General features: G+C 40.4%; 1 protein-coding gene across 1 annotated transcript; it reads right to left on the bottom strand.

Annotated features, from left to right (window-relative positions):
- Positions 1–1919: 1919 nt before the first annotated feature.
- Positions 1920–26713, bottom strand: shmt1 (serine hydroxymethyltransferase 1 (soluble)). Its single transcript, XM_083780794.1, has 12 exons — positions 26625–26713; positions 17887–18001; positions 14832–14977; positions 13226–13341; positions 11929–12089; positions 10641–10722; positions 9301–9513; positions 7837–7950; positions 6765–6887; positions 6521–6637; positions 3492–3602; positions 1920–2621 (listed from the first exon to the last, which is right to left on the bottom strand). The coding sequence occupies exons 2-12, from the start codon at positions 17974–17976 to the stop codon at positions 2449–2451; spliced, it is 1446 nt and encodes a 481-aa protein (XP_083636920.1). The 5' UTR covers positions 17977–18001; positions 26625–26713; the 3' UTR covers positions 1920–2448.

Genomic DNA, 26713 nt, shown 5'->3' with positions numbered 1-26713 from the left:
TAGATAGATAGATAGATAGATAGATAGATAGATAGATAGATAGATAGATAGATAGATAGATAGATACCGGTAGATAGATACCGGTAGATAGATAACATAAAGCAAAATATTCACTAGACTTTTAACACTTTTAACGTTTATATCCCATGGATATAAACGGACATTTATAGTTATACAATCTAACAATATCAAAATCTATTAAATAAATTAATATGATTTAAATAATGGCCTGCCCATACATTTCCCCTAATAGACAGTTTACAGAAGATTTATTTAAAAATGCTCAACTTGATCACAGTTCTCAATATAGGTATAGCCATATCCAAAATGTTCTTGTATTCCTGCATAACAGTGGTTTTCAACCAGTGGTCATGGGACCACCACTACCAGTGGTCCTTTAGGGGGTTCCAGGTGGTCCTCAACTAAACAATGGAGAGTTGGCAATGGTAACCAAATGCATCTGCATTAGTACTTCATTTTACAGTCAAGAACAGAAGTCTACATAATTACAGAATGTGGAAGAATTGTTATTTTTGATCAACGTTTGCCTGTTATCTCATCTGTCCTAATGGTAGGCTACCAACATCAATACAGCATGGAATTGTAGACAAAATCTCATCCAACGACAACAAAATATCCTTTAGTTAAAACATAAAACTCATATGATGGTTATTTTGACTTACTTGACTTAATCCTCTTTACCCCGTCGAGGTTCATAGGGCGTCCACCAGAGCTGACCATCTCACTCTCACTAAATACTTTAATATTGTTGTATGACTGGATTCGGAACTATTGCAACTTTATAACGACACATTGTTATGATTATGTCTGAACGTGAATGGTACGCGTGTGCCCTGGCAGGGAAGTCGAGGGAACATAAACAAGGAAGATAAGGAGCCAACAAGTGCATTAGTGTGTGTTCACTGGGAAAGGAGAACGTTTGCTTTAGCCAAAATACTGCACCAGGGTCGTCTGATTTCATTTGTATCCTTGGGGTTATAAACCTTTCTTCTTCCTGGAACTATATAGGTTTCACCAACATTGGCATGGGGTCAGTCTCCCGTCCCGTTGCCGGGACATTTTGTAACCCATTTTTCACCCCTGTGTCAATCATCTAATGTGATCCTGGGCTCTACACACCCTCCACCAACCTAGTCCCCATATATGGGGGACAAGGGGAGAGCAACAGACTTGAACTCATGCTTCCTTCATGCCTGAGTGTCCAAGTTGCTCCTTTGCACCTGACAGGGGGGAGTTTCCCTGGTTGGACGGAACACGTGGAAGGAACACGTTATTCCAACCAGTTCCTTTCCTCTCCATCAGGCGCCTCGGCTGGCCAGGGGGAGGCAGTTTAGTGACCAGGATTACTGCATGGTTTTTGTGGGGGTACCTACCCTAGTAGGACACGGGGAGAACATGCAAACTCCACACAGAAAGGCCCTTTCGCCAACCCCGCCTTCGGGTATGGGCACTGATGACGCGGAGGAGGAAACACCCCACCAAAACCCACAGCGTCCCAAGCGGGAATCGAACCCAGGACCTTCTAGCTGTGAGGCGACAGCACTACCACCTGTGCCACCATGCCCCTCCCATTACTCTTTTCATTATATTATTGTCGTCTGTTGTATCAAATCCACTAGACATTTAGTTGTAATTATTCATTATCTCACTGAGGAAATCTTTACTGAAATGACCTTCGCAAAACTAGTTTGTTTCCAATATACTCGACTACAGAAAAATTCACAATGGGATTTGATGCGAGTTTGTATAATCTTGTGTTAACTCTTTTACCTTGTTAGTAATCGTATTTGTTTGGGTTGTACTACTTTCAAATCTCATTGTAGGTGGCTGCAATGTTACACCTTGCAAGTTGCTGCCTATTATTTATGTACAGTACTTAAGAAAAGGGAGTTGTTGCATTTAGTTTAATATTCAATAAGAATAAACAAATAGTTGAATGGCATTTGGTCATATTCTGAACAGAATAAGCATACACAGCAGTGAACACAAGTATACCGCTTAAATGACAAGTTCTACTTACATAAAGCCAGTGTTAAAGCTTGAACTTAATCAGAATAGTGAAGTGCAACGGTAGCCAACAGAGAAAATGCATTTGAGCATTTAAGAATTAAAGTAAAGTAAAAGGTAAAGTAAAGCAGAATTCATCCCACAAGCAACCTTTAAAAGAGATGTCTTTTTCTATGGCATGTGGAGAATCCCCAAAACAGAATTATCATACACAGTACACACGTTTTAAATAAAAGCCATATCGGTTACAATACAAACTACATAAACTGAATACCCTCAGATGTATGGAAGTCAAGAGGAAGTGTGTTGATTTCAGCTTTGACAGTGGATGTGCAGTGCAGTCACTCAGAAACAAAAATGTCACATTAAAGAGCATTCAAGAGCAGCAGTCAGACTTAATCATTAAAACATTTCCATCTATTAGAGCTCAGGTAGGCCGGGCATGGGGAATTGTCCTGCAAAGCCTTCCACCTCGGTCCTGATCTCGGCTACTCGCTGCTTGAACTTCTCTCCCTGGGCCAGAGCCTCTCTGAAGTCCTTCAGAGTGGCCTTCGGTTCCAGGCTCGTCTGGATCTCCAGCGTCAGCTCAATACCTGGAGGATAGGCATGTTTTTTGATTGATTGATTGAAATATTTATTAACAGATTGCAGAATTACAGTACATTTCAAGCACAACTCAATACAAAGACTGTTAACTGTGAGTGGACGACCAAATAAAGCATTACACTTGTTTACAAGAGGGTCCACCTTGTTCAAATCATCAAAACATTTAGAGACGTACAAATAGACACTTCTATATAGCCAAAAATAACAGAACAGGAATTCATCATAAAGGAGGTAAAAAAAAGGGAAAATAAACTTATACAGTGAGGGGAAAAAGGGGTGGCAAACAGGGTCACGGATGTGCATCATACAGAGTATAATACAGGCATTTAAGATAACATCAAATATGAATGATCCCTGCAAGGGAATTTGGTTGTCACTGCAACCAGTAGCATGATTAATATTGATAACTGATATTGATCATCATTTGTACAAGGACGTAGGCCCACAGTGCCCTCCCCTAACAAGGAGGGTATTATGTAACATTTATGCTTAGATGTCAGAATGTCAGCTTACATCCAAGCTGAAAAACATTACTCTTTCCACTACTCCATAGTCAAGCCTCCACTCTTTCTACTTCTAAGTAGCCTAATAGTTTTTGTTCGTAGCCTCTCGTGAAGGCATTAGACTTCATATCCATGGTGGTACATAGTTATACCAAAGATATCAACCAACCAGAATGCATGATTTGAGTACCAAATGCATAATAATTCGCTACTGCTTTATCTTGCTAAATAAAATGCTAAACCTGAAGTGACTGTTCTTCACAAATATTTATTTTGTCAGTAACATGCCCCATGGGCGTATAGAAATACGAAAATGTTAATGGTGAAGCAAATTGCAAAATGGCTAAAATGTACCTCTGTGGATGAATTCTGCCACCTTCTTGAAGTCCTCCTCCACCAGCCCCCTGGAGGTTAGGGCAGGAGAGCCGAACCTGAGACCACTGGGACGCAAAGCACTCTTATCACCTGGAAAGAGAGAGACAAAGACACAATTAGTCAAACAGTACTGTCATAAGAAAACACACAACAAGAGTCTATACAAACTAGGTACATGGCGTGAGCTTGCTGTAGGGTATATCTGTGACATGATGACATGGGCACTACTATTCTCCTACTTTTCCCCCCAGAAGTGATGCGTTTGTAGTTCCTATTATAAAGTTGAAGAAGGTCTTCTGTGAGGGGTCATCGTTGCAGTGTTTACCCATCTATGATTTGTCTAATAAAATAAATCACTTGTGTGAAGTGAGGGGCGCTCTTATCATCATACATCACATTCTGTGCTCAGCCAGTGAAATCATCATCATTGGAAAAACAATAACACGATTGGAACTATGCACAAAAACTTATTTCACTCACTTTTTTACTACGTAAAACTGGTGACAAAGATGATTCTGATTCAAACACAAAGCTGGGCATAGGAGGGCCCTCAAACAGAAAAAGAAACGAAATACATTTGCCATAATAAAGTCCAGTCAGTGTTTTGAGGAGCAGATATGGTCCATTCAGTGTTGAGGAGCAGCTATTGCTACTGTTGGGTTTGTGTCAGAGAAGGAGCCTGTACAACCAATTTTCTTTTGCTAATTACTCCAAAATGGCTTGTTTCATTCTAGTGGTTGAGGAGCGCTGGAAGACAAACTGCCTACAATTTCTCACGTTGGGTGGGAAAAAATGTCACAGTTGTGTTTCATAGACACAAATTAATTATATGAATGTGACAAAAAAATGCATTTAAATACTCAGAGTCGTCTCATACACCCAGTTGGTGCAGGAGCGGATATGCCCATCTGAGAACTAGAATTTCACATAAAAGCAAAGCTCACAATGCACAGAGATTCAAAGCATTGTGAGCATGTAGATCTGCCATTTTTGGTGCACCATATCATTATATGAACGAGCACACATGAGTCCTCCTGTGTCCATCTTTTTTGCGTGAGAAAATTGGCAAGATGCAAATAACAGATTTAAAACGCATGTTCTTGAGTCAGTATTTGGTGAAAAATGCATATGCTATTACAGGAAATGTCTAAACTACCTGTGCCATCATTCTTTGTGTGGAAACGAGAGAAAGAAAGTGAAACTACGGTAAAAAGTACGTTCATTTGGTAAATGTTGTTATATCTAAATGTATGAATCGAATATGAACTTGAGGACACTCTTGAAAACGAGATGGTACATCTGAAGAGGTAATTCCAAAATTAATCATTTCAGACCAATTGATCTATTTGACAACAACAGAATGGATTACACGACTTTAAATGAAGTTCAACGCAGGTTCAGGAGTAGAGAGACTACCCTCTGCTTATCTCGATCACTCCCATTCTCCATCACCTTATCAATTACACCTGCGTCGTCCCTAGTTCCACAGCCAATCACGAAAGCATTCACCACAGTATAAATAGTAAATACACCTGTCATCGCATCACTTACCTGTTTGACTCTGCTTCGTGCCGACAAAAAACCCCCTTCCTCCCTAACAAACCCCCTTCTTCCTCAGCTTTGCCCCGCGAACACTTCTCTCTCTCTCTCTCTCTCTCCCCTTCTCCTAGGAGCCCCGAGCAGTGTTGCCAACTTAGCGGATTTGGCGCCATATTTATCTTCTTTCCAGACCCCCCCCTAGCGACTGAATTAGTGAAAAGCTTCTGGAGAGAAATCTAGCTACTGTTTCTGGTGAATTGGTGACAAATCGTGTTGACAGTCGCCAGAGATAAAACCCTCCTTTTTCTTCATTTTCCCTCTCTCAGCCTCAAATCCGCTAAGTTGGCAACACTAAAGTGCTCGGGCCAGCTCGGCGCGTCTGGCTTCCTCGGCTCGGTTATGTGCACAGAGCAAGGAAATGCGCACGCGAAGCTAGCGACTTTCCGAAGAGCCAGTAGCTACTTCCGTTACTGGAGAGTTGGCAACAACTGGCCCCGAGGGGGGCAGTGTCGGAGCAGAGGCGACTGACCACTCCCCAGACTACGCCCCCCACCCCGAGTCTCGCCCCACCTTGGGCTCCTCATCAATACACATACATCTCACTTGTGCAATAAATACTGTTAAACTTGAGCAGAAGGTGTGGTTACCAGTGAACATGCACTTGGGGGCGCCAAAGACCAAGTGGTTAAGGCTTTGATACCTGACTAGTGTGACTGGGCTGCAGATTCTTAACTCCAGTGTTGTTTTTTAAAGCAAAATTTTGATTTTAGTTAGTCACAGTCTCTTGAATAGTTTATTTAGTTTTAGTCACATTTTAGTCACCTGGAATGTTTTAGTGTTAGTCTAGTTTTGTATATTTGTAATTGTAATTTGTATATATATATATATATATATATGATCAGATTTGACTGAGACTGCCATCGTGCAAATTATAGCTTTTCACCAGAGAAACTTTTTTTTTTCTTTTTTTCTTTTTATTAGTTAATAGCACAGGCAGACTCATTACATACTAGAGCATGTCTGAAATACGTGTCAGAGCTGAAATGTAATATGAAATAAATGCCCAAACATGTAGCTAGGTGTAATGTTAGAGTCCACAGAAGACATGTAAATATGAAATAAATGCTTAAACATGTAGCTAGGTGTAATGTTAGAGTCCACAGAAGACATGTAAATATGAAATAAATGCTTAAACATGTAGCTAGGTGTAATGTTAGAGTCCACAGAAGTGAACCTTTTCAAGCCTGTTTTCTCAACTCGCTGTTTTCTGCAAGACATTACTGATTACTCTATAAGCCATATCTCCAGAACTGGTGGGCCAAACTGAACAACCAATATGTCAATTTGAAGCTATGATCCCCTGCTTTCATATGACATAAAAAAAATCCAATGGCAGTCCCTCAGTCAAATTTAGTCACATATTTACACACAGTTGCTTCGGCACATGACCATAAAAATCACACACTGACCTGGGCAAGTGTTCTTATTGCAGGCGATGGCGCAGGCTTCCAGAACCTTCTCAGCGCGTCCTCCGTCGGTTCCCTTGTTACGCAGGTCCAACAGGATCAGGTGGTTGTCTGAACCATCTACAGGAGAATACGAGTTTGTCAAGGTGATTGGCAACAATCTGTACATTGGCAAAAAGCTTTTATTTTTACACATTTAATGTTAATTAATGCTTCACAGAGCGGACGACGGTGCCATTTCTGTTACCAGTGACAATCTTGTAGCCGTGGTCAATGAGGCTCTTGGACATAGCTTTGCAGTTGGCCAGAACCTGCAACTGGTACGCCTTGAACTCTGGTGTCATGGCCTGCTTGAGGGCTACCGCAACACCTGTACAAACACACACACACACACACACACACACACACACACACGGTTAAGAATCGGGACATATTGGCTGCATAATTGCGGATACCAATGTTGTCAAAAGAGTTAAACAATGGCTGCTATATCAGCCTGACAAATATACTGGCCTGGCCCTAACCTCAAGACAAAGCCTTAGGGCCGATTCATACTCCTATTTTACCGCTGTTTCGGCGCTGTAGTGCCGAAATGATTTCGGCTCATCAGAAAATGTCAGTAGCACCGAAGAGCCAACTTTAGGACGGTACCCGTCCCCCCCGAACCTCAAATGACGTCACATTGTAGGCTCTACAGAGTCGAACAGACTTTTATTCGGCTCTAAAATAGGAGTATGAATCTGCCCATATAAGGGGCATACAAGATGTGGTATAGTACACTTCAGTGGAAACAGAATACTTTTTGGAGGAGATAAAAGTGAGTAACCAGTGTTGTTTTGGGCAGCAGATTTTGATTTTAGTTTTAGTCACATTTAAGTCATTTTAGTTAGTGAAATGTTTTAGTGTTTAGTCTAGTTTTAGTCGACATAATATCATAAGATTTTAGTCGACTAAATCTACAGTTGAGTCGAACAAAATGTATTTTGGCGGGACTTACGACTTGCTGTCATAATGCCTGTTTTTTTCACTTTTTCACAAAATAGCAGATCTACAAGCTGCTATTTTCAGCACGCAACCAAGTGTAAAATGACTTATACTGGATCTCTTGTCCACTAGTCCCTTCCTAACATTTTAGCCCTAGTTTTTATTTGTTGATGAAATTGTCAATACATTTAGTCTTAGTTTCATAGCTTCGTTTTTTTTATTCATTTAGTTTCCATATAGTTTTCGTCAGTGGAAAAAGTCGACGAACATTTTTCGTCTTAGTTCTAGTCGACGAAAACAACACTGATGAGAACATGGTGCTCCCGACTCTGTACCTGCAATGGCATGGTTGTGAGGTCCTCCCTGCAGACCAGGGAACACAGCCTGGTTGATCAGAGACTCCAGGTTGTACAGCGTCTCCTTCCCCTTGGCATCCACACTACGCACTCCTGGAGGACACAACACACACACACACACACACGCACACACAGGATGAATGAATACCGGAGAACTCGCCAGTTTACAAAGTCGCCGCGGTGAAAAGTCTTCATCAATGTCTTCATCGTTATGCTAACATGCTGTCTTCATCAGTGTCGTACATGTCAAACCCACAGATGTTGTAGTTCATTTCCAATGTGATCAAATTATTTTGTGCAATTAAATGGGTCAGCTAGATCATTGGTTCCCAACCTTTGTACCACCATAATAACTGATGTTAAAATACAGGAGCCCCTTTTGTTCCATTCCTAAGCCAATAATGCTGCTGCTCTGATAAAACTCTGTCTAATCGCCAAGCAGCACAACTGATGATATTTCTCATGTGATTTATCCGTTCTCAAATCTTCTATTAACGGCTAGGTGTGCCGTCTGTGTCGTCATGATCATTCCAGCACGGCTGGAGAGCTTAGCAGTTGCTTGGTCAGAACTACTACCTGTAATAATATAAATAAAATATTTCATTCCACTTTTGTCTTTTTTTCTCCTTTTTTGGGGCGACTCCTCCGAGTACCACCAGAGGGGGCTCAAGTACCACCAGTGGTACCGGTACCAGTGGTTGGGAACCTCTGAGCTAGATGATTGATAAAAAAGGTGAGTATGTGAATACCAATGATAAGTATTTTCAGGAATGGTTTACTAATGAATCGATTGTAATTGCAATGTAAATGAAGGTGAAGTCAAACTAAAATGCACTAAATCGCGACGAGTTGGTAAACAACTGGCGAGTTCTCCGGATACCGGAGGAATACACTATTGTTCCACTTGAGGAGTAAATAAAGGTCATGGTCCAGCTATGAATTAAAATGTGCACGCACGCTTCTGACAAGGTATTTTCAAATGGTCGAAATGCATAGAGCGCTGAAGTGGTTAACCCATTTTGGGTGGGAACCCCTTTTGGTGTTAGCGTTATGTTATGCTTTAGCTATTGGAAAATAGCAGATCTACAAGCTCATAGCGCGCCACCGAGTGGCGCGCTACGAGCTTGTAGGTCTGCTATTTTTGGGAAAGTCGAAGAACGACTGACATAGAAACATATCTTTTTCAGAAAACTGTCAGGATGTAGAAGACATTTATAGAATCTGATCTCAGGTCAGAATGGGTTTTAATGTATGTTTTGTAATAACAATCCAAATCTACAAAGTAAACTACAGTAACTTAAAAGTTTTCAAATGAATGTAATGGGAGTAAAAGTACAATATTCGGATCCTTTTGCCCACCACCGATCATCATTAATGCACTGTGGAATTTGAAGTATTTCACAGTACCGTACGTCTCCCTCCCTCTCGTCTCGTCTCTCGTACCTTTCCTGTAGAAGATGACTCCTGCGCGGCAGCCTCGCAGCGTCTTGTGCGTCGTCGTGGTGACCATATCGCAGTACTCGAAGGGCGACGGCGTGACCCCGGCGGCCACCAGCCCGCTGATGTGAGCCATGTCCGCCATCAGGTAGGCGCCGTTCTCGTCGGCGATGCGCCTCATGCGGGCGTAGTCTAGGTTACGGGAGTAACAGCTGGTTCCTGATGAGAAGCAATAAATGGAGAGGAGAGAAAGGAGGAGAACCAGGTTCAGTCCTGCAATTTTCTTTAACCCATTTTGACCTGAGATCAGATTCTAAAAGTGTCTTCTTCACCCTGACAGTTTTCTGAAAAAGCTGTTTCTATGTCAGTCGTTGTGTCAGACCTACAAGCTCGTAGCGCGCCACTCGGTGGCACGCTATGAGCTTGTAGGTCTGCTATTTTTCAATAGCTAAAGCATAACATGATGCTAACACCAAAAGGGGTTCCCGCCCCAAAATGGGTTAAATAAACCAGTTTTTGACTCTAGTACAGGTGTCTTGAACGGATTGTGAAGATCCTAGATCCTGGGACTGAGAAATCCAAGGATGCTGCTGAAGCAAAAGCTGTGACTCGAACATACATGTTGTGAAGTAAATACAATTATCTTCATATCTTCCAAGAGAAATATGCCTGGACTATAGCATTAATTATTGTAAACTATAAATAGAGGTGTTGAAATATATAGCAAAGATGGACTGGAATCTGACAGGGGGAAATCATCACTGGCAATTTAATGTATGACAGTGAAAGGTATATTCATTCAGACAGAAAATAAATATGTTCACCATGCCACACACAATTAACCCATTTTGGGCGGTAGCCCCTTTTGGTGTTAGCATTATATTATGCTTTAGCTATTGAAAAATAGCAGATCTACAAGCTCATAGCTCGCCACCGAGTGGCGCGCTATGAGCTTGTAGGTCTGCTATTATTTTTAAATCGAAGAACCACTCACAGTCCCCCTTTTTTAAACTAGCTCCTTGCCACTTGCCCTACACACTTCCACTCGGTTTGAGCATAGATATATAAATAATAGAGACGGCACTGGAATCCCCCTCCCATCCACTTGCATTGCATTGCGTCTCGGTTATTTATATATCTATGCTCAAACCGAGTGGAAGTGTGTAGGGCGAGTGGCGAGGAGCTAGTTTCAAAAAGGGCCTAGAAACATAGCTTTTTCAGAAAACTGTCAGGATGTAGAAGACATTTTTAGAATCTGATCTCAGGTCAGAATGGGTTAATGACAATGAGAAATGACACCCATCAGTACTCTGTGTGTGTGTGTGTGTGTGTGTGTGTGTGTGTACCTGCAATGATTAGTTTGGGGTGGAACAGCCGTGCGTTTTCCTGCAGTCTGTCATAGTCAATGTAACCAGTTTCTGGATTCACCTGCAAACACATCATACCTCATACAGTCAACACTAGAAAATGCTGAACAGTCAGAACATTAATGGTAATAGTACAAGCAATACTGAGTTTACAGAGGCACCGGTGGCCGAACGGTTTGCGGAGCGGTCTTGATATCGGAAGGTCGCTAGTTCGTATCCCCGGACCGGCACGTTAAAATTACCACCGCTGAAGTGCCCTTTGGACAAGGCATTGAACCCCTACCATGAAATGTTCTATGAGCAGGGCCTGGCTGTAAACAGGTTATTGAGCTTAGTCCAGTTACCCTGGGTAAACATACTAACTTTCCTTTTAGTTACTCTAATAAAATAAATGTACATGTAGCATGCGTCCTCATAATCCTCTCACATTAAAATATTTAATACTATTTTTAATCTGAAGGGTGCAATTACCACTGTAGGATATTCATAATTCATTGCTGTTGGGAGGAAACCACCTAACTCCATTTATTTTGAATATCGGTAAATCATTGCGATTTAACACCCTTTACGTGTCGTTTAAAACAAAGATATTGAACCAATGGAAAGTAAATCGGACAAAACCTCTTAACTCCATTGGAGCCTCACAATGTCTGCTAAAACAGCTAACTCCACCACTTCTCCCCCCTCTCATGCAAGTAATTGACAATATAAAATGTCACAACACCAACTTTGATGAGGCAGTATTGCTTTGTTTTCAAAATATAAGGTTTTTGTAATTTCTTGAAGAAAAAAAAATACTTTTTATTTTCTGAAAAATTAACATATTGTAGTTAGGTGGCAGAGATATACAATAAGTATTGTTATTATTTCCCCCAAAAAAGGAACCCCCACAATATTTCAGGAATGCATAAACCATGCATTTATGCATGGTTTATGCATAGGCCAAGTACCGCATCTGGGGGGACAGGGCCTTCTATGTTTCGACCCCCAAACTCTGGAATGAACTCCCTAACCATCTCAGAGTTGCTCCCTCTCTCCTCTCCTTCAAAACCTCACTCAAAGTCAAAACCCACCTCTTCAGGATAGCTTTCCCCAGCTGAGGTCTCGTTTATCCTTTTTAACCCTGTATCCGTTATGTTTTGCTTTGTTCTTTTTTTCTTTTTAATAAAGTCTGTTCCTAGTGTTCCCATGTAAAGCGCTTTGGGTATTTAGAAAGGCGCTATATAAATCTGAGCTATTATTATTATATTATTATGCCTGCGTCTACCTTGTAAGGCATAGACTCGAAGAAGATGGACGTGGCTGAAATCTTCTTCTTGTCGGTCATGAAGCCGTGGGTCAGGTGTCCTCCGTCTGGGAGGTCCAAGCCCATGATCCTGCCATGAGGCTCAACCATGGCCGTGTAGACGGCAAAGTTAGCAGGGGACCCTGGAGGAGAATCAGCATCAAGGCATACGAGATCATGAGGCCCATTCTGACCTGAGATCAGATTCATACGAGGTTTCCACTGGACACACACTGGTCTGACGAACCCGTTCTGACCTGAGATCAGATTCTAAAAATGTCAGTCGTTCTTCGATTTTTCAAAAATAGCAGACCTACAAGCTCGTATCGCGCCACTCGGTGGCGCGATATGAGCTTGTAGATCTGCTATTTTTAAATAGCTAAAGCATAACATGATGCCGACACCAAAATGGGTGCCCGTTCAGAATGGGTTAATTTAGCTCAGTGGTTCTCAAAGTGGGCTCCGGGAGTAGCATGGCTAATAAGCCAGACCGAATCAGCCGTTCATTCGGTCTGCCGGCGGATTACGGTCCGGAGAGGCTCAATTGTATACGCCCATTTCCTACACCAGAGAACTGGTGTGGCCAATCGGGACACGGTATGCAATATGGGCGGGCTTTGGTACACAGTGACGTTCAACGCTTGAGACCTTTGACTGACAGTAGCTCTGACCAATTGCGTCAAAGAGAAAATGTTTGAACCCGCCCCCCCCCCCCCGGGAAACAAGATCCATACACAGCATCTCCAGACTCAAATACCACACGACAGTGTGATTTGAGTCTGGCTTATTAGCCAGGCTAGTCCGGGAGTGCCATACTGAGAGCTTGTACAGCTTGTGCTATTTGAAGACATTTTTAACACAAATCAACTCTTCTGGGGTCCCTGGCACAAAAGCATTTCCAGATGGGGGTTTGCAGCCAAATAAATCAATCAATTACAAGGCACTAGCATATTAGCATGCAAATATTTTCACTGACATATCCATCCCGCCATTTCTTAACCCCTTTTGGTGTTAGCAAATGTTGATGTTGATGCAATGATGTTATGCTTTAGCTATTGAAAAATAGCAGACCTACAAGCTCATAGCGCGCCACCGAGTGGCGCGCTACGAGCTTGTAGGTCTGCTATTTTTGAAAAGTCGAAGAACGACTGACATAGAAACATAGCTTTTTCTGAAAACTGTCAGGATGTAGAAGACATTTTTAGAATCTGATCTCAGGTCAAAATGGGTTAATAAGAAAGTAGAAAACACCAACATTTCATACAGTACAGAACAGTACCTGAATATGGCTGTACGTTGACACCCCACTTCTCAGAGTCCAGACAGTAGACCTCCAGGGCTCTCTTCTGGCACAGCCTCTCCAGTTCATCTACATGTTCCGTACCACCATAGTATCTGGACAGACGCAGTCACACATGCAATTTGTCAGACAATTTGTTGTACAATTACAACAAATATATGATGGTCTTTTTGACGTTACTTTACACTGAATGCTAGTGTGCGTAGATAGACAGACAGACTGTTTTACATCTGGTCTAAATGTTTGCCTTTATATCTTCTGTTTTACTCTTACTTCCATCACAAATCAGACAGGCAACAAGTAAAAAATAAGTTAAAGAAATATCTCATGTCACTTGCTTTTGATGATGGTCATTGAACACCGTTTAAAATGTTTCATACTGAACGGTAGGCTACTCAAACTGAAATTGTATTCATGGTTGCGATGTTATATTTATTAATCACTTGTATTATATTTAGTTGCATTTTTTTTTTTTTAACAGTTTTTCTTACAGTCTTGTAAAATGTATTTAATATGATGTAATTGTAATGTATTTTATGTGTGGACCCCGGGAAGAGTAGCTGCTACTAAGGTAGTAGCTAATGGGGTTCCAAATAAACAAATAAACAGTATATACACCTTTACACAAGACGCAAAAATAAAGACAAGGTGAATAAAAACGGAATGATATAATTTGAGCTCACGTTCTGTGGTATCCATCAGTCACAGGAAAATACAATATGATGACATGATTAATTTTTTCCTAGTGCACCCCCATCTTTCTAGACTTATGACTCTGCCTCGCCCTCTTCTGCATAAGGTGGCCAGATGATTTACTACAGATGCACAATACACATCCAGTCCCAACCAGACCTAAAGAGTTACACTTAGTTGCGTGTGGGTGTCAATGTGTTGCACAACAAACCACAAAGCAGGCTAAATTAGTATTAAATGTTCCTTACAGTACATCATTTCTATCCACCTCCGACTTGACAAAAGTAATTAATGCATTCATATTCTCACGCTTAGACTACTGTAACTCTCTGTATACCTGCCTCACTAAGAAATCTATTCATCGTCTCCAACTAGTACAGAATGCTGCTGCACTGGCTCCCAATCTCCTTCAGAATCAATTTCAAACTCCTTCTCACCATATTCAAAGCCAGGTCCGCTCTCGCTCCACCTACATCACCCCCTATGTCCCAACCCGCTCCCTGAGAACCTCATCCAAAGACTTTCTCAACCCTCAAATTTGCCGGCTAAAGTCCAAAGGAGACCAGGCTTTCATCTCCAAAACTCTGGAACACACTGCCCTTACACATCAAGCGCGCTGAATCAGTGTCCTCTTTTAAATCCCTTTTAAAAACCCACTTTTATAGATTAGCCTTCACTGCCAATCTAACATTTAGTTAGTATATATATTTTCCTGCTTTTGTTTTCTATTGAAATGTCTTCGCTGTATATTTTTCTGTTTGTTGTTGTAAAGCAATTTGAAAGGTGCTATATAAATAAAGTTTTATTATTATTATTATTATTATTTATTACATGCAATGGAATGGAAATGCTAGAGAAGGACTGCATACAGCGTGACCTGTATTGTAAATACCTCTGTCCAGGGTATCCCTCAGAATACTTGTTGTTCATGCATGAGCCCAGAGCCTCTAGAACGGCCCTGCTGGTGAAGTTCTCAGAAGCAATGAGCTCCAGTCCATACGTCTGTCTGTGCTTCTCCTTCTTAATGATGGAGAATACCTGGGAGGGACACAGAAGCACTTTCATTATACACGTGAAATAATAGTTCGCTGCCGTCATTGGGGCGTGACACCAGTGCACAACTACATACAAATGTGGCATGTAATCATGGCCTCTATACCAGGTGTTCCCAAACTGTGGTGCCCCCTCTAGGGGGTGCGTGACATGAGCGAGCAATGTGGTTCCGTCCTCGGGTTGAGTACAGAGTGATGGGGGTAGAGGGTGCGCTGTGACTGGCCAGTGGCTGTGATTGACAGCCTACACCTAACCCTAACCGTAACCTCAGTAAAACTATACCTAAACCTAACCCTAACCTCAGTAAAACTACACCTAAACCTAACCCTAACCTTAACCTCAGTAAAACTATACCTAAACCTAACCCTAACCTCAGTAAAACTACACCTAAACCTAACCCTAACCTTAACCTCAGTAAAACTATACCTAAACCTAACCTTAACCTCAGTAAAACTATACCTAAACCTAACCCTAACCTTAACCTCAGTAAAACTATACCTAAACCTAACCTCAGTAAACTATACCTAAACCTAAACCTAACCCTAACCTTAACCTCAGTAAACTATACCTAAACCTAACCTCAGTAAAACTATCGCAGTGGCTGGGGGGGCGTTTCCAAAAACCCGAATCCATGCTAGCGTGACATGAAAAGGGTAATGGCAGTTTTATGGTGTTATTTAACACTAAACGGCAAAATCCAGTAAACACTGTTGTAAGGAGCTGCATAGAGTTGCTGCAAGAGTATACAGCAGCTGCATGTCTCTCAGTGCAGTGACATTCCGTGATTATTTGCCATAATCATATTAAAGATTTATGATTTTCGGCCGAGACTGAGCGTTGGGTGGTGCGTCAGCTAGGACAGAAGGTAACAGGCGGTGCACGGCCAAAAAGGTTTGGGGACCACTGCTCTATAACATCCAATTTTATTTATAAAAGCACATTTAAAACAACAAAGTTGACCAAAGTGCTGTACTGTAGGCAAAGCAGTAATAAAACATAATACAATACAGTAATAAAACATAATTCATACAATTAAACAGTCAGGAATACAACATAAATCACGAGCCAAGGAATAAAAATGTGTTTTAAGATGTGTTTTAAAAACAGGTAGTTTATACTATAGCTTGACTTACAACCGTAAGTCAAGCTATAGTAGGTGATAGATAACTATAACATGGTAAACATGTTAGAGCTGAGGTACACGAAATAAGTAGACACCAGACAGAGAGTTGTATCAACGTTAAAAGGACAAAGTTAAACAAGAGTGACTTGACACAGAGTGATCTGAGGGGATATATTCAGTTTGCTGAAACTGCAGCCCTGCATAAGGAAACCCCCCAACAAACACTCTCAATCTCAGGCCTCTTTTAGACGGCGACCATCTCCATATAACACGTCAAAGTCCCGTTGCATTCTCATTTTTTCTTACCCTTTACACGAGAACGCACACGTTATGCTATAATGTGCTATTATGCTATAATGTCGCTAGGTGGCGATAACGGGCTGCCAAATAGACAGGGCCTGCGCAACACGGCTCTGTCTTTTTGGCAAATCTAGAACTTCCTGTTTGAGAGCTAGCAAATTTAAGACATCCGGTTGCTTTCAGAATAAAAGTGTCGTTAATTAAATAATGATTACGTTACATTATTAGTATTATTATTACATTACAGCTATTGTAAAGACACACATTATGTTTCTGTGTAAAAATAATTAAATAACACAGAAACATAATGTGTCTTATAGCATCATTTAAATGCTTAATTTGTAGTTTTAATGTGCAAATTATAATTTTCTCAATACTAGAGGATACTCTTATTTTGAAGAGATGGTCTTACATTTGCTAGCTTAGATTTGCCAAAAAACAGTGCCGCGCAAGCGGCGCAACACTGGGCATGCAGGCAAAGCGCGCCACGGGATGGTATATATTTTATAATACATTAGGCTACATAAACGCTGCTGCCACGGCTGCCGCCTATCACAAGGCTTTTTATTTACATCATGGTTTTACATTCACCATCGCTGAACTCCATTATATCATAATTATATGGCTCTGCATCAATGTAATAAACATATGAGCTGTGAGCCAACGTGAGCCATGATGTCATAAGTTTTGCAGATTCACCGTTTTGCCTGTTTACACGGAGAAGGGATAAAACGGCGTTCTCAAAGATTTCCACTCTGGAAGGTGGTTTCACTTTGTTGCGTTTTCACCTCATGAGAACACGGTTCTCGTCTAAATGACAGCAGCAAACGATACTTTATTTTGATGTTTTATATGAACACCATCCTCGTGTAAATAGCACCTCACTCTCAGAACAACATAAAACTATACCATTTCTAAAGGCAAGGGACACCTTTGTGCAATGGAGAACAAATTAAGGATAACAGGCTGATTTAGAAATCAGTGTTGATTTCGTCGACAAATACTATGACGATAAATGTTCGTCGACTACCTTTTTTTACTGACAAAAACTAAATGGAAACTAAATTAAAACCAAGCTATGGTGATTAAGACTAAATACATTGACAATTTCGTCAACAAATAGAAACTAGACTTAAATGTTTGCAAGGGACTAGTGGACAAGATATCCAATATACGTAAGACACAAGTAATTTTACACTTGTTGCATGCTGAAAATAGCCGATCTTGTAGACCGGCTATTTTCAAAGTGTAAAATCACGAATTACGAAGGCCCACCAAAATACATTTTAGTCGACTAAATCAGCTGTAGATTTAGTCGACTAAAACCTTATATTTAGTCGACTAAAACTAGACCAACACTAAAACTATATTCACCGGGAAACGCGTGGCGTTAGAGGCGAGGCGAGATTCTAGTATACTTACAGTACTGAATGCTGTGCATGTAGTATCTAAAATGAAACACATACTGTACCTCTGAGTCGTTGATGGCCAGAGGCTCCAACATCATCTTATTATGGGAGTCCCATGTCTCTTTGCTCACATGGCCATTGGTCAAAGACATGTCTGTTTCCCTCTTCTCACGTGCACTGAAAAGTGATGCAGATATATGACATGAATGAACGAATGAATAGTTTATTTCGATCTTTCAGAGAGACATTACACAAAACAGTTTTCTTTTTTAGGTGATCGAAAAGGCATAGGCAGAAGCTTAAAGCTTATTAGTGCCTATCCTTATCCCAATGTATTCCAAAATACTATTGAGGATATGCATCACAATCAACATATAAACAAAACAAACGACATTTATAGAAGAAAAAAACAAAAAACAAACAAACTAAAACAAAAAACAGACAACGAGAAACGAGGAGGAAAAAAGACAAAACAGACAAAGCTAAAATGTTATACTTCAATCCAACACTACATAGCATAACATAGCTCAACTCCCCACTCATTCCAGGTTATATTTATACAATAATTCCTGTTTGAGCCTCTTTTTAAATTGCTTTAGGTTGATGCTTTGCTTTATAGGCTCAGACCAGCTGTTCCACAGCTTAAAGGACAACTTTAGTTTTTTTTCAACCAAGGTTCATGTTTTAGGATGTTATTAGAGAAATGGTGAATGTTAATTTTCTTTAATTTGCTGCTTTCTTTCGTTTTAGGGATTTTAGCAGTTTCTGACAGGGGGGCGGGGGCATTCGAGCATGGGGCTAAATATGTATTTTTTTTACAAAATATTATGGCAATTTATTATTTTATTATTTACTATAGTCCTAATAAACCCCAAGAAATTACATCTGGCCACAAAATATCATAACATAAATATCATGACAAACCGACATATTGAGCCTATACACACAGTAGATCCTGTGATCTGCTGTGGCCAGATGTAATTTCCTGGGGTTTATTAGGACTATAGTAAATAATAAAAAAATAAATCACCATAAATGTTGGTAAAAAAAATACATATTTAGCCCCATGCTCGAATGCCCCCGCCCCCCTGTCAAAAAGAGCTAAAATCCCTAAAACGAAAGAAAGCCGCAAATGAAAGAACATTAACACTCATCTTTTACTTTCTTTAATGACAACCTAAAACATGAACCTTGGTTGAAAAAAACTAAAGTTGTCCATGAACAGAAACACACATGCTCTTCAAGGTAGTTCCAACAAAGTTTAATTCCCCTCTCATAACAGCTGAGTCCACGTTCATAAGGTCAATCAGGTCATAATAATAATAATAATAATAATGTCTTGATCAAGTGGTCAAATACACAATTATTATTATTAGTTATTATAAGTGCATCTTCTTTAGTTGTTGTTGGGGCATTTGCTACAATACAATTTGTCCTCCGCATTTACCCACCCTAACTATTAGGAGCAGTGGCTGGCTGCCATTAAACCTGGAGAGAGCATGCTCTGGCCCGGGGTTAAGTGTATTGCTCAGGGACTATGGAAATGGAATGCACTTCCTATTACAATCAGAACTACAGCCTCACTCCCCAACCTTCTGAAAACCCACCTCTTCAGACTCCATCATGGCCCGTACGTAGCACTTGCCCTAGCCCTGACATTTTTATGTAGACTTGGATAGCATTTTATGTACACACATATCACTATAAAGTATGGATTACATGCATAGTTCCATTATATACATATTCCACTGTTACGTTCTTAGCTTACGTATGATTCATGATAACTACTTTTTATGTATGTGATTGATGTATTGCCATGCTTTTTGTTCTTTCTTAATGTAAGTCGCTCTGGATTAAAGGTATATTCAGTGATTTCACTCAAAAAACCTTAGGTTTCGTTTTTGCCTTGGGACCCAAACTTTCGTCCAATCAGGATAGAGAGTCAAAAACGAAACCTAAGGTTTTTTGACCCCCAGGTGTTAACTGGGGACAGGGAGGAACTCCTTATATGGTCAGCACACTCTATAGTAGAGAGGATTATCACAACAAAACAAAAAAATAAGTGATATTTGAATTAAGTGAAATCACTGAATATACCTTTAAGTCTGTTAAATGCCTAAATTGTAAATTGGACAGTGCAGGCCAGGGGGCCAACAACAGGTGACATACCGGCCTCTCAACCCAATCATATACAAACACAAGGCTCCCAGAGCAGTATTAACCTAGCCTGGCTGGTAAACCAGCATCTCGTTCACGTGAGTTCACATTAGCATCATGCATCTTCTGCAGATGCAAACACTGGGTGGGCGTTTTGCAGAAACCAAAATAGTGGAAGAGCCAATCGGTGTCTGTAAATCATTGGGCTTTAGTTTAAGGCAAGCACAGATTCTGATTGGCACTTACTATTTGGTTCACCCACCCAGCTCTTGGGGGGATTTTGATTGATTGATTGATTGATTGATTGATTGAAGAATGTATTAACAGTTTTGGAGAATTACAGTACATTTCAAGCACAACTCAATACAAGACTGTTAACTGTGGACGGCACGTATACCAGTCTGCAGAAGACACACGATAATGTGAATTCACGCGACCAGGATGGTTTAGCAGGCTAGTATTAACACTAGCAAGGCTGAAAAAAAATCACTCCTACTCAGTCTGACTATATCGGCCCATTCGACCGCTCTCCCCCTTTATCCCCCCCACCCCCGCACCACTCGTTCACACCTCTGGAGCTGGAGACGTCATTGTTGCCTACACGCACTCACTTTTATTTTTTATTTTCTTCCCTCTCTTATGAATACATTATTATACACCCAATGAAAATGTACACTTCACGGATTATATATTTGGAATTAGGACAATCGGTAGAAAATTGGCCGAGAATAGCACAATAGCACATTAATTGTTGCCTAAATGTATACGCACTTTTCTGAAAATGGTTAATCTGCAAGCTGCCCCATTTCCTTTTCAACTTGATATGTTTCGTAGAGAGGGCATACACAAGCCAGAATTCCGTGGTTTACATGAGCAAAAAATAAGCGAGTTATGTAAAGAGGGGTGGAGGGAAAAAGGCGATTATTTGGCACAATCAATCAAATATATATTAATTACATCGCGTAGCCTATAATGTTTCCCCCTCTATATAATAGAGGGGGACAATATATAACTCTAATGTCGTATTTCGTCATGTATGTGAACTATATGCTGCTTGTAATACTGTTGGTCAAAGTAACTAGTAGTTGGACAGGCTAAATATAATAGTAGGCTATAAGCCCGTTTTCAGCTAAATGCTTTTTGTTCTCTTTTCTCCAGGCTCATATACCCGCATCGAGATGAGCTAGCTCTGCGACAGCCGTGCTGTTTTCAATTAAATTACTTGCAGTATAATATTAATAAATACTACATCCTATATATATTGTTTGTCTGTCTAATCATTCAAATGTTTTTCTGCATGCATATTGCATAGTTTATGTAAGCCTGAATTAAAGTCTGATTACGGAGGCTTTTTCCCCGTCTCACAAACAACGAAGCCTATAAATATTGTCTGAGAAGTTGAGAATTGGTGTCATGCACATATATATGCACCACACATTCCTGCTGTTGTCACCACGCGGTAAATAATGAATACTTTGTGTTAATTCAACCATGTTTATTTTTTCTTATTGTTCACAATATCAGAAAGCATGAAAGAAAGCAAATATAAAGCGGAATAAAATCAGGGAAAACACAAATCCTACGCATTAGTTTCTGTTGCTATACTTAGAGACACTTGACACATGTCATTGTAAATGTTCCCGTACATGTACCACATTGGCCATGTATTGCGTAAATCCACATCTTGCCTTGGATGGGAAGAGTTGCTCATCGACCGTGATGTTTCCTCCAGGCACATAGCAAGATATGCAGTTATCTGTGAACTGATTCCAAATGTCCGTTATTGCAGCAAACTTGTCTGTTTCTTTGCGTGCTTCTCTGGTGTCCTTGTCGTCAAATCGCAGGTATCGCATTATGGATTTGAAACGGTCACGAGACATTGTTTCGCTCACCGTCTCATTCCCCCATGCCCCTTTCGCCGACAGTTGATTCAATGGATAACCAGATGTCGACATCGCACGAATGAAAAACACGCTGATGAATGCTTTCAGTTCAGTAACAGACAGATCCCATTCTTGATTCTGTCCATCACTGCGGGCAAACTTCACTGTGCAGTCTTTGACGTTTTCCAACATGTCGGGGTCAAACATACACAAAAAACTGCTCAACTCGTCGTGGATTCTGACTTTGGCAAAAGCAGTAGGAGTAGGACCTGGCCTGGCATTTCCCCTCACTGTATATGTATCTTTATTCTTTTCCCTTTTTGCTTCCTATATGATGAATTCCTGTTCTACTGGCTGGTAGCCTATGTCTTGTATAGGGCCTTGTATATCTTTTTATTTTAAGCATGCCGCCGCATTCTGTCAGAGCAGAGACATATTTATTTAAAATAATCCTGTCTCGCACGGCCTATATAGAGCCAATGAACGGAGCACATTCCCTCAGCATGTATTATTATTAACGAAAAACATAAATACTAGCCTACTATTTTATTGGTCTAGTTCAGTTGATTTAAACAAAAGTAATACATTCAGTATAGGCCTGGTTTTGATATAATGATGCGCTATAACAGAACAGGAATTCATCATATAGGAAGCAAAAAGGGAAAAGATACATATACAGTGAGGGGAAATGGGGTGGGGGGGGGGCCTACATTTAGGCCTACATGGGACAAGCTATATATATATATATATATATATATATATATTTCCCTATTTGTCTATTGGTATGTCTCTAAATGTTTTGATGAATTGAACAATGTGGACCCTGTTGTAAACAAGTGTAATGCTTCATTGGGTTAATATAGTATGTTTTTGAACGAATATTTGGGCCTAAGCAGTTTTTTGTGTGTGTGTGTGTGACCAGTGTTGCTCGTCGACTCGGGAAATGGGGTGGGGGGGGGGGATTCAGGTTTTACAGAGGCCACTTCGAATTGCAGCCATCCGTATAGGTGCCACACATCAGGGGTTGGGGGGGTTGGGCAGGCGCACACTGACACAAAGGGCACCTACGGATGGCTGCAATTCCGAGTCGACTAACACTGGTCACACACACACACAAAAAACTGCTTAGGCCCAAATATTCGTTCAAAAACATACTATATTAACCCAATGAAGCATTACACTTGTTTACAACAGGGTCCACATTGTTCAATTCATCAAAACATTTAGAGACATACCAATAGACAAATAGGGAAATATATATATATATATATATAGCTTGTCCCATGTAGGCCTAAATGTTTTTATGATCGAATGTGACCAAATAGTGCCCATTGAGAGTGCAGGTTTTCTTTCTTTATTTTATTTTTCGTTTATAGATTCGTTTTAGGCTTACGTTATAAGTTATATACTATGCATAGTCAATACTAATAGACTGCATTTAATGTTAAGTTATGTTCTGTAAAATATAGGCAAATATTGAGAAGTTGATAATTATGCATCCTGCATGCTGTTGGAATTAAGTTCTGGATTGCTGCCGACCTGGACAGCAAATACTTCCTGAATGGATTTCCATACCTTGGAAAGGGCCAGTACCGCAGCAGGTGATTTATTTTCCTTTTCTAATAATCAATAATCATTTAAAATGTCTTTACATCAAAGCCTATTATGTATATATTTTTGCGTTGTAATAACCATTACACCTTCTCCCTGTCATTTGTATATATAGTGATGGCGTGCCGCTGTGCCGTGCGAGACAGGATTATTTTAAATAAATATGTCTCTGCTCTGACAGAATGCGGCGGCATGCTTAAAATAAACAGATATACAAGGCCCTATACAAGACATAGGCTACCAGCCAGTAGAACAGGAATTCATCATATAGGAAGCAAAAAGGGAAAAGAATAAAGATACATATACAGTGAGGGGAAATGCCAGGCCAGGTCCTACTGCTTTTGCCAAAGTCAGAATCCACGACGAGTTGAGCAGTTTTTTGTGTATGTTTGACCCCGACATGTTGGAAAACGTCAAAGACTGCACAGTGAAGTTTGCCCGCAGTGATGGACAGAATCAAGAATGGGATCTGTCTGTTACTGAACTGAAAGCATTCATCAGCGTGTTTTTCATTCGTGCGATGTCGACATCTGGTTATCCATTGAATCAACTGTGGGCGAAAGGGGCATGGGGGAATGAGACGGTGAGCGAAACAATGTCTCGTGACCGTTTCAAATCCATAATGCGATACCTGCGATTTGACGACAAGGACACCAGAGAAGCACGCAAAGAAACAGACAAGTTTGCTGCAATAACGGACATTTGGAATCAGTTCACAGATAACTGCATATCTTGCTATGTGCCTGGAGGAAACATCACGGTCGATGAGCAACTCTTCCCATCCAAGGCAAGATGTGGATTTACGCAATACATGGCCAATGTGGTACATGTACGGGAACATTTACAATGACATGTGTCAAGTGTCTCTAAGTATAGCAACAGAAACTAATGCGTAGGATTTGTGTTTTCCCTGATTTTATTCCGCTTTATATTTGCTTTCTTTCATGCTTTCTGATATTGTGAACAATAAGAAAAAATAAACATGGTTGAATTAACACAAAGTATTCATTATTTACCGCGTGGTGACAACAGCAGGAATGTGTGGTGCATATATATGTGCATGACACCAATTCTCAACTTCTCAGACAATATTTATAGGCTTCGTTGTTTGTGAGACGGGGAAAAAGCCTCCGTAATCAGACTTTAATTCAGGCTTACATAAACTATGCAATATGCATGCAGAAAAACATTTGAATGATTAGACAGACAAACAATATATATAGGATGTAGTATTTATTAATATTATACTGCAAGTAATTTAATTGAAAACAGCACGGCTGTCGCAGAGCTAGCTCATCTCGATGCGGGTATATGAGCCTGGAGAAAAGAGAACAAAAAGCATTTAGCTGAAAACGGGCTTATAGCCTACTATTATATTTAGCCTGTCCAACTACTAGTTACTTTGACCAACAGTATTACAAGCAGCATATAGTTCACATACATGACGAAATACGACATTAGAGTTATATATTGTCCCCCTCTATTATATAGAGGGGGAAACATTATAGGCTACGCGATGTAATTCATATATATTTGATTGATTGTGCCAAATAATCGCCTTTTTCCCTCCACCCCTCTTTACATAACTCGCTTATTTTTTGCTCATGTAAACCACGGAATTCTGGCTTGTGTATGCCCTCTCTACGAAACATATCAAGTTGAAAAGGAAATGGGGCAGCTTGCAGATTAACCATTTTCAGAAAAGTGCGTATACATTTAGGCAACAATTAATGTGCTATTGTGCTATTCTCGGCCAATTTTCTACCGATTGTCCTAATTCCAAATATATAATCCGTGAAGTGTACATTTTCATTGGGTGTATAATAATGTATTCATAAGAGAGGGAAGAAAATAAAAAATAAAAGTGAGTGCGTGTAGGCAACAATGACGTCTCCAGCTCCAGAGGTGTGAACGAGTGGTGCGGGGGTGGAGGGATAAAGGGGGAGAGCGGTCGAATGGGCCGATATAGTCAGACTGAGTAAGAGATATATGCCTAAAATCATATTTACAAAACGTTTCAAATGGGGAAAAAAACAGAGATGATTTCAATCGAATATTTAGACAAAGTCATGCAAGGGGAACTTTCTCTGGACTCCATGGGCTGAGAAAATAAACATTGAAATCTCAAATTCGGTCAGAACGGCTGCTCAGACTTCCTAGTGTTAATCAGTTGTATATCTTAAAAAAAAAAAAACATATGCCTGTTAAATACATCAGGCTTACTGTGTGTGGCCCTGTTTATGATAGGCTTTTGGTGATGAACAATTCCAGTACTGTACTACAACAATACAAGCAGAGAGTGTTTTGTTTTGGCAATGGAAACTTATGTTTTCTCATGCCAACAATTGAATTGATTTGAGTGTAATCAAAATGCTAAATATACGTAATGTGGCCAATTGGCTAAGTTGGCTCAGCTCTTGTTCACTTTTCACAGAGTAGCCTACACAATGGCATTGGCTGCTATAGAATAGCCTATATGTTGTTTTGACAAACTGAGCCCAGACAGATCCAATATGAGGGTTACAACATATATTGAGCAGTCATGTGCAGCAGCTCTCTGCTGTTGACAATGTAGCCATCTCATATCGTACCACCACCACCGCCACATGACAAATCTGTTCAACTTTGACCAGGAATCTGACCTATGCAATCCGATAACTTGACCAGCAAATGCTGCCAAAACACAGACACATGGTTACTGTGTAACTTGACCGATGATATCTTGGCACTCAGTTCAGTTAAGATACCAAAGCTGCACCAAGATATAGTTACTCAGTGTTCAGCCTTTATTATACCAGTCGAATGGAGTAATGTTCGGTTTGGCCGACTGTCTGACACGGACACGTTTCAGCTAAATCAGTCGTATATAATAGAACTAGAACTACGACAATGCAACTCACTGAACTCAACTGCACATAATCCAAAGGCAACGATTAAACATAAGAAATATTGTTAATTATAATATACAGATAAAAGAAAATAGAATATGAAATGAGCGTATACACCTTGTAGACGGCAACATTATTAGTTGACCGTTCGGTAGCTGATGGATCGCCACATTAAAACGAGTAACTTTTATAAAAGTCTCTTCGTCGTCACGTCAACATAACGGTTATTATCGCGTAATTAAAGATGATGGAGATACTCACCAAGGCTGTTATGGTGCGGCTGCTACTGTCAGCAAAGACATTTATTGAAAGCACGCTTCCCTGTTGTACAGAAGAGCTCTCTTCTCTGG

The sequence above is a fragment of the Protomyctophum parallelum genome (genome assembly GCF_964188405.1).
Source record: "Protomyctophum parallelum genome assembly, chromosome: 13".
Lineage (NCBI taxonomy): Eukaryota > Metazoa > Chordata > Actinopteri > Myctophiformes > Myctophidae > Protomyctophum > Protomyctophum parallelum.
This window is presented reverse-complemented; position numbering and strand designations above follow the sequence as displayed.

What these genes read in the sequence shown, in the direction of transcription:
- shmt1 (XM_083780794.1), bottom strand. Translation starts at nt 17,976, where the DNA reads ATGTCTTTGACCAATGGCCATGTGAGCAAAGAGACATGGGACTCCCAT. An exon ending in TGGCCATCAACGACTCAGAG is followed by an intron (nt 14,978 to 17,886) that starts GTACAGTATGTG and finishes TGTCCCTCCCAG; the next exon opens with GTATTCTCCATCATTAAGAA. An exon ending in CAATAAGAACACTTGCCCAG is followed by an intron (nt 3,603 to 6,520) that starts GTCAGTGTGTGA and finishes CTCTCTTTCCAG; the next exon opens with GTGATAAGAGTGCTTTGCGT.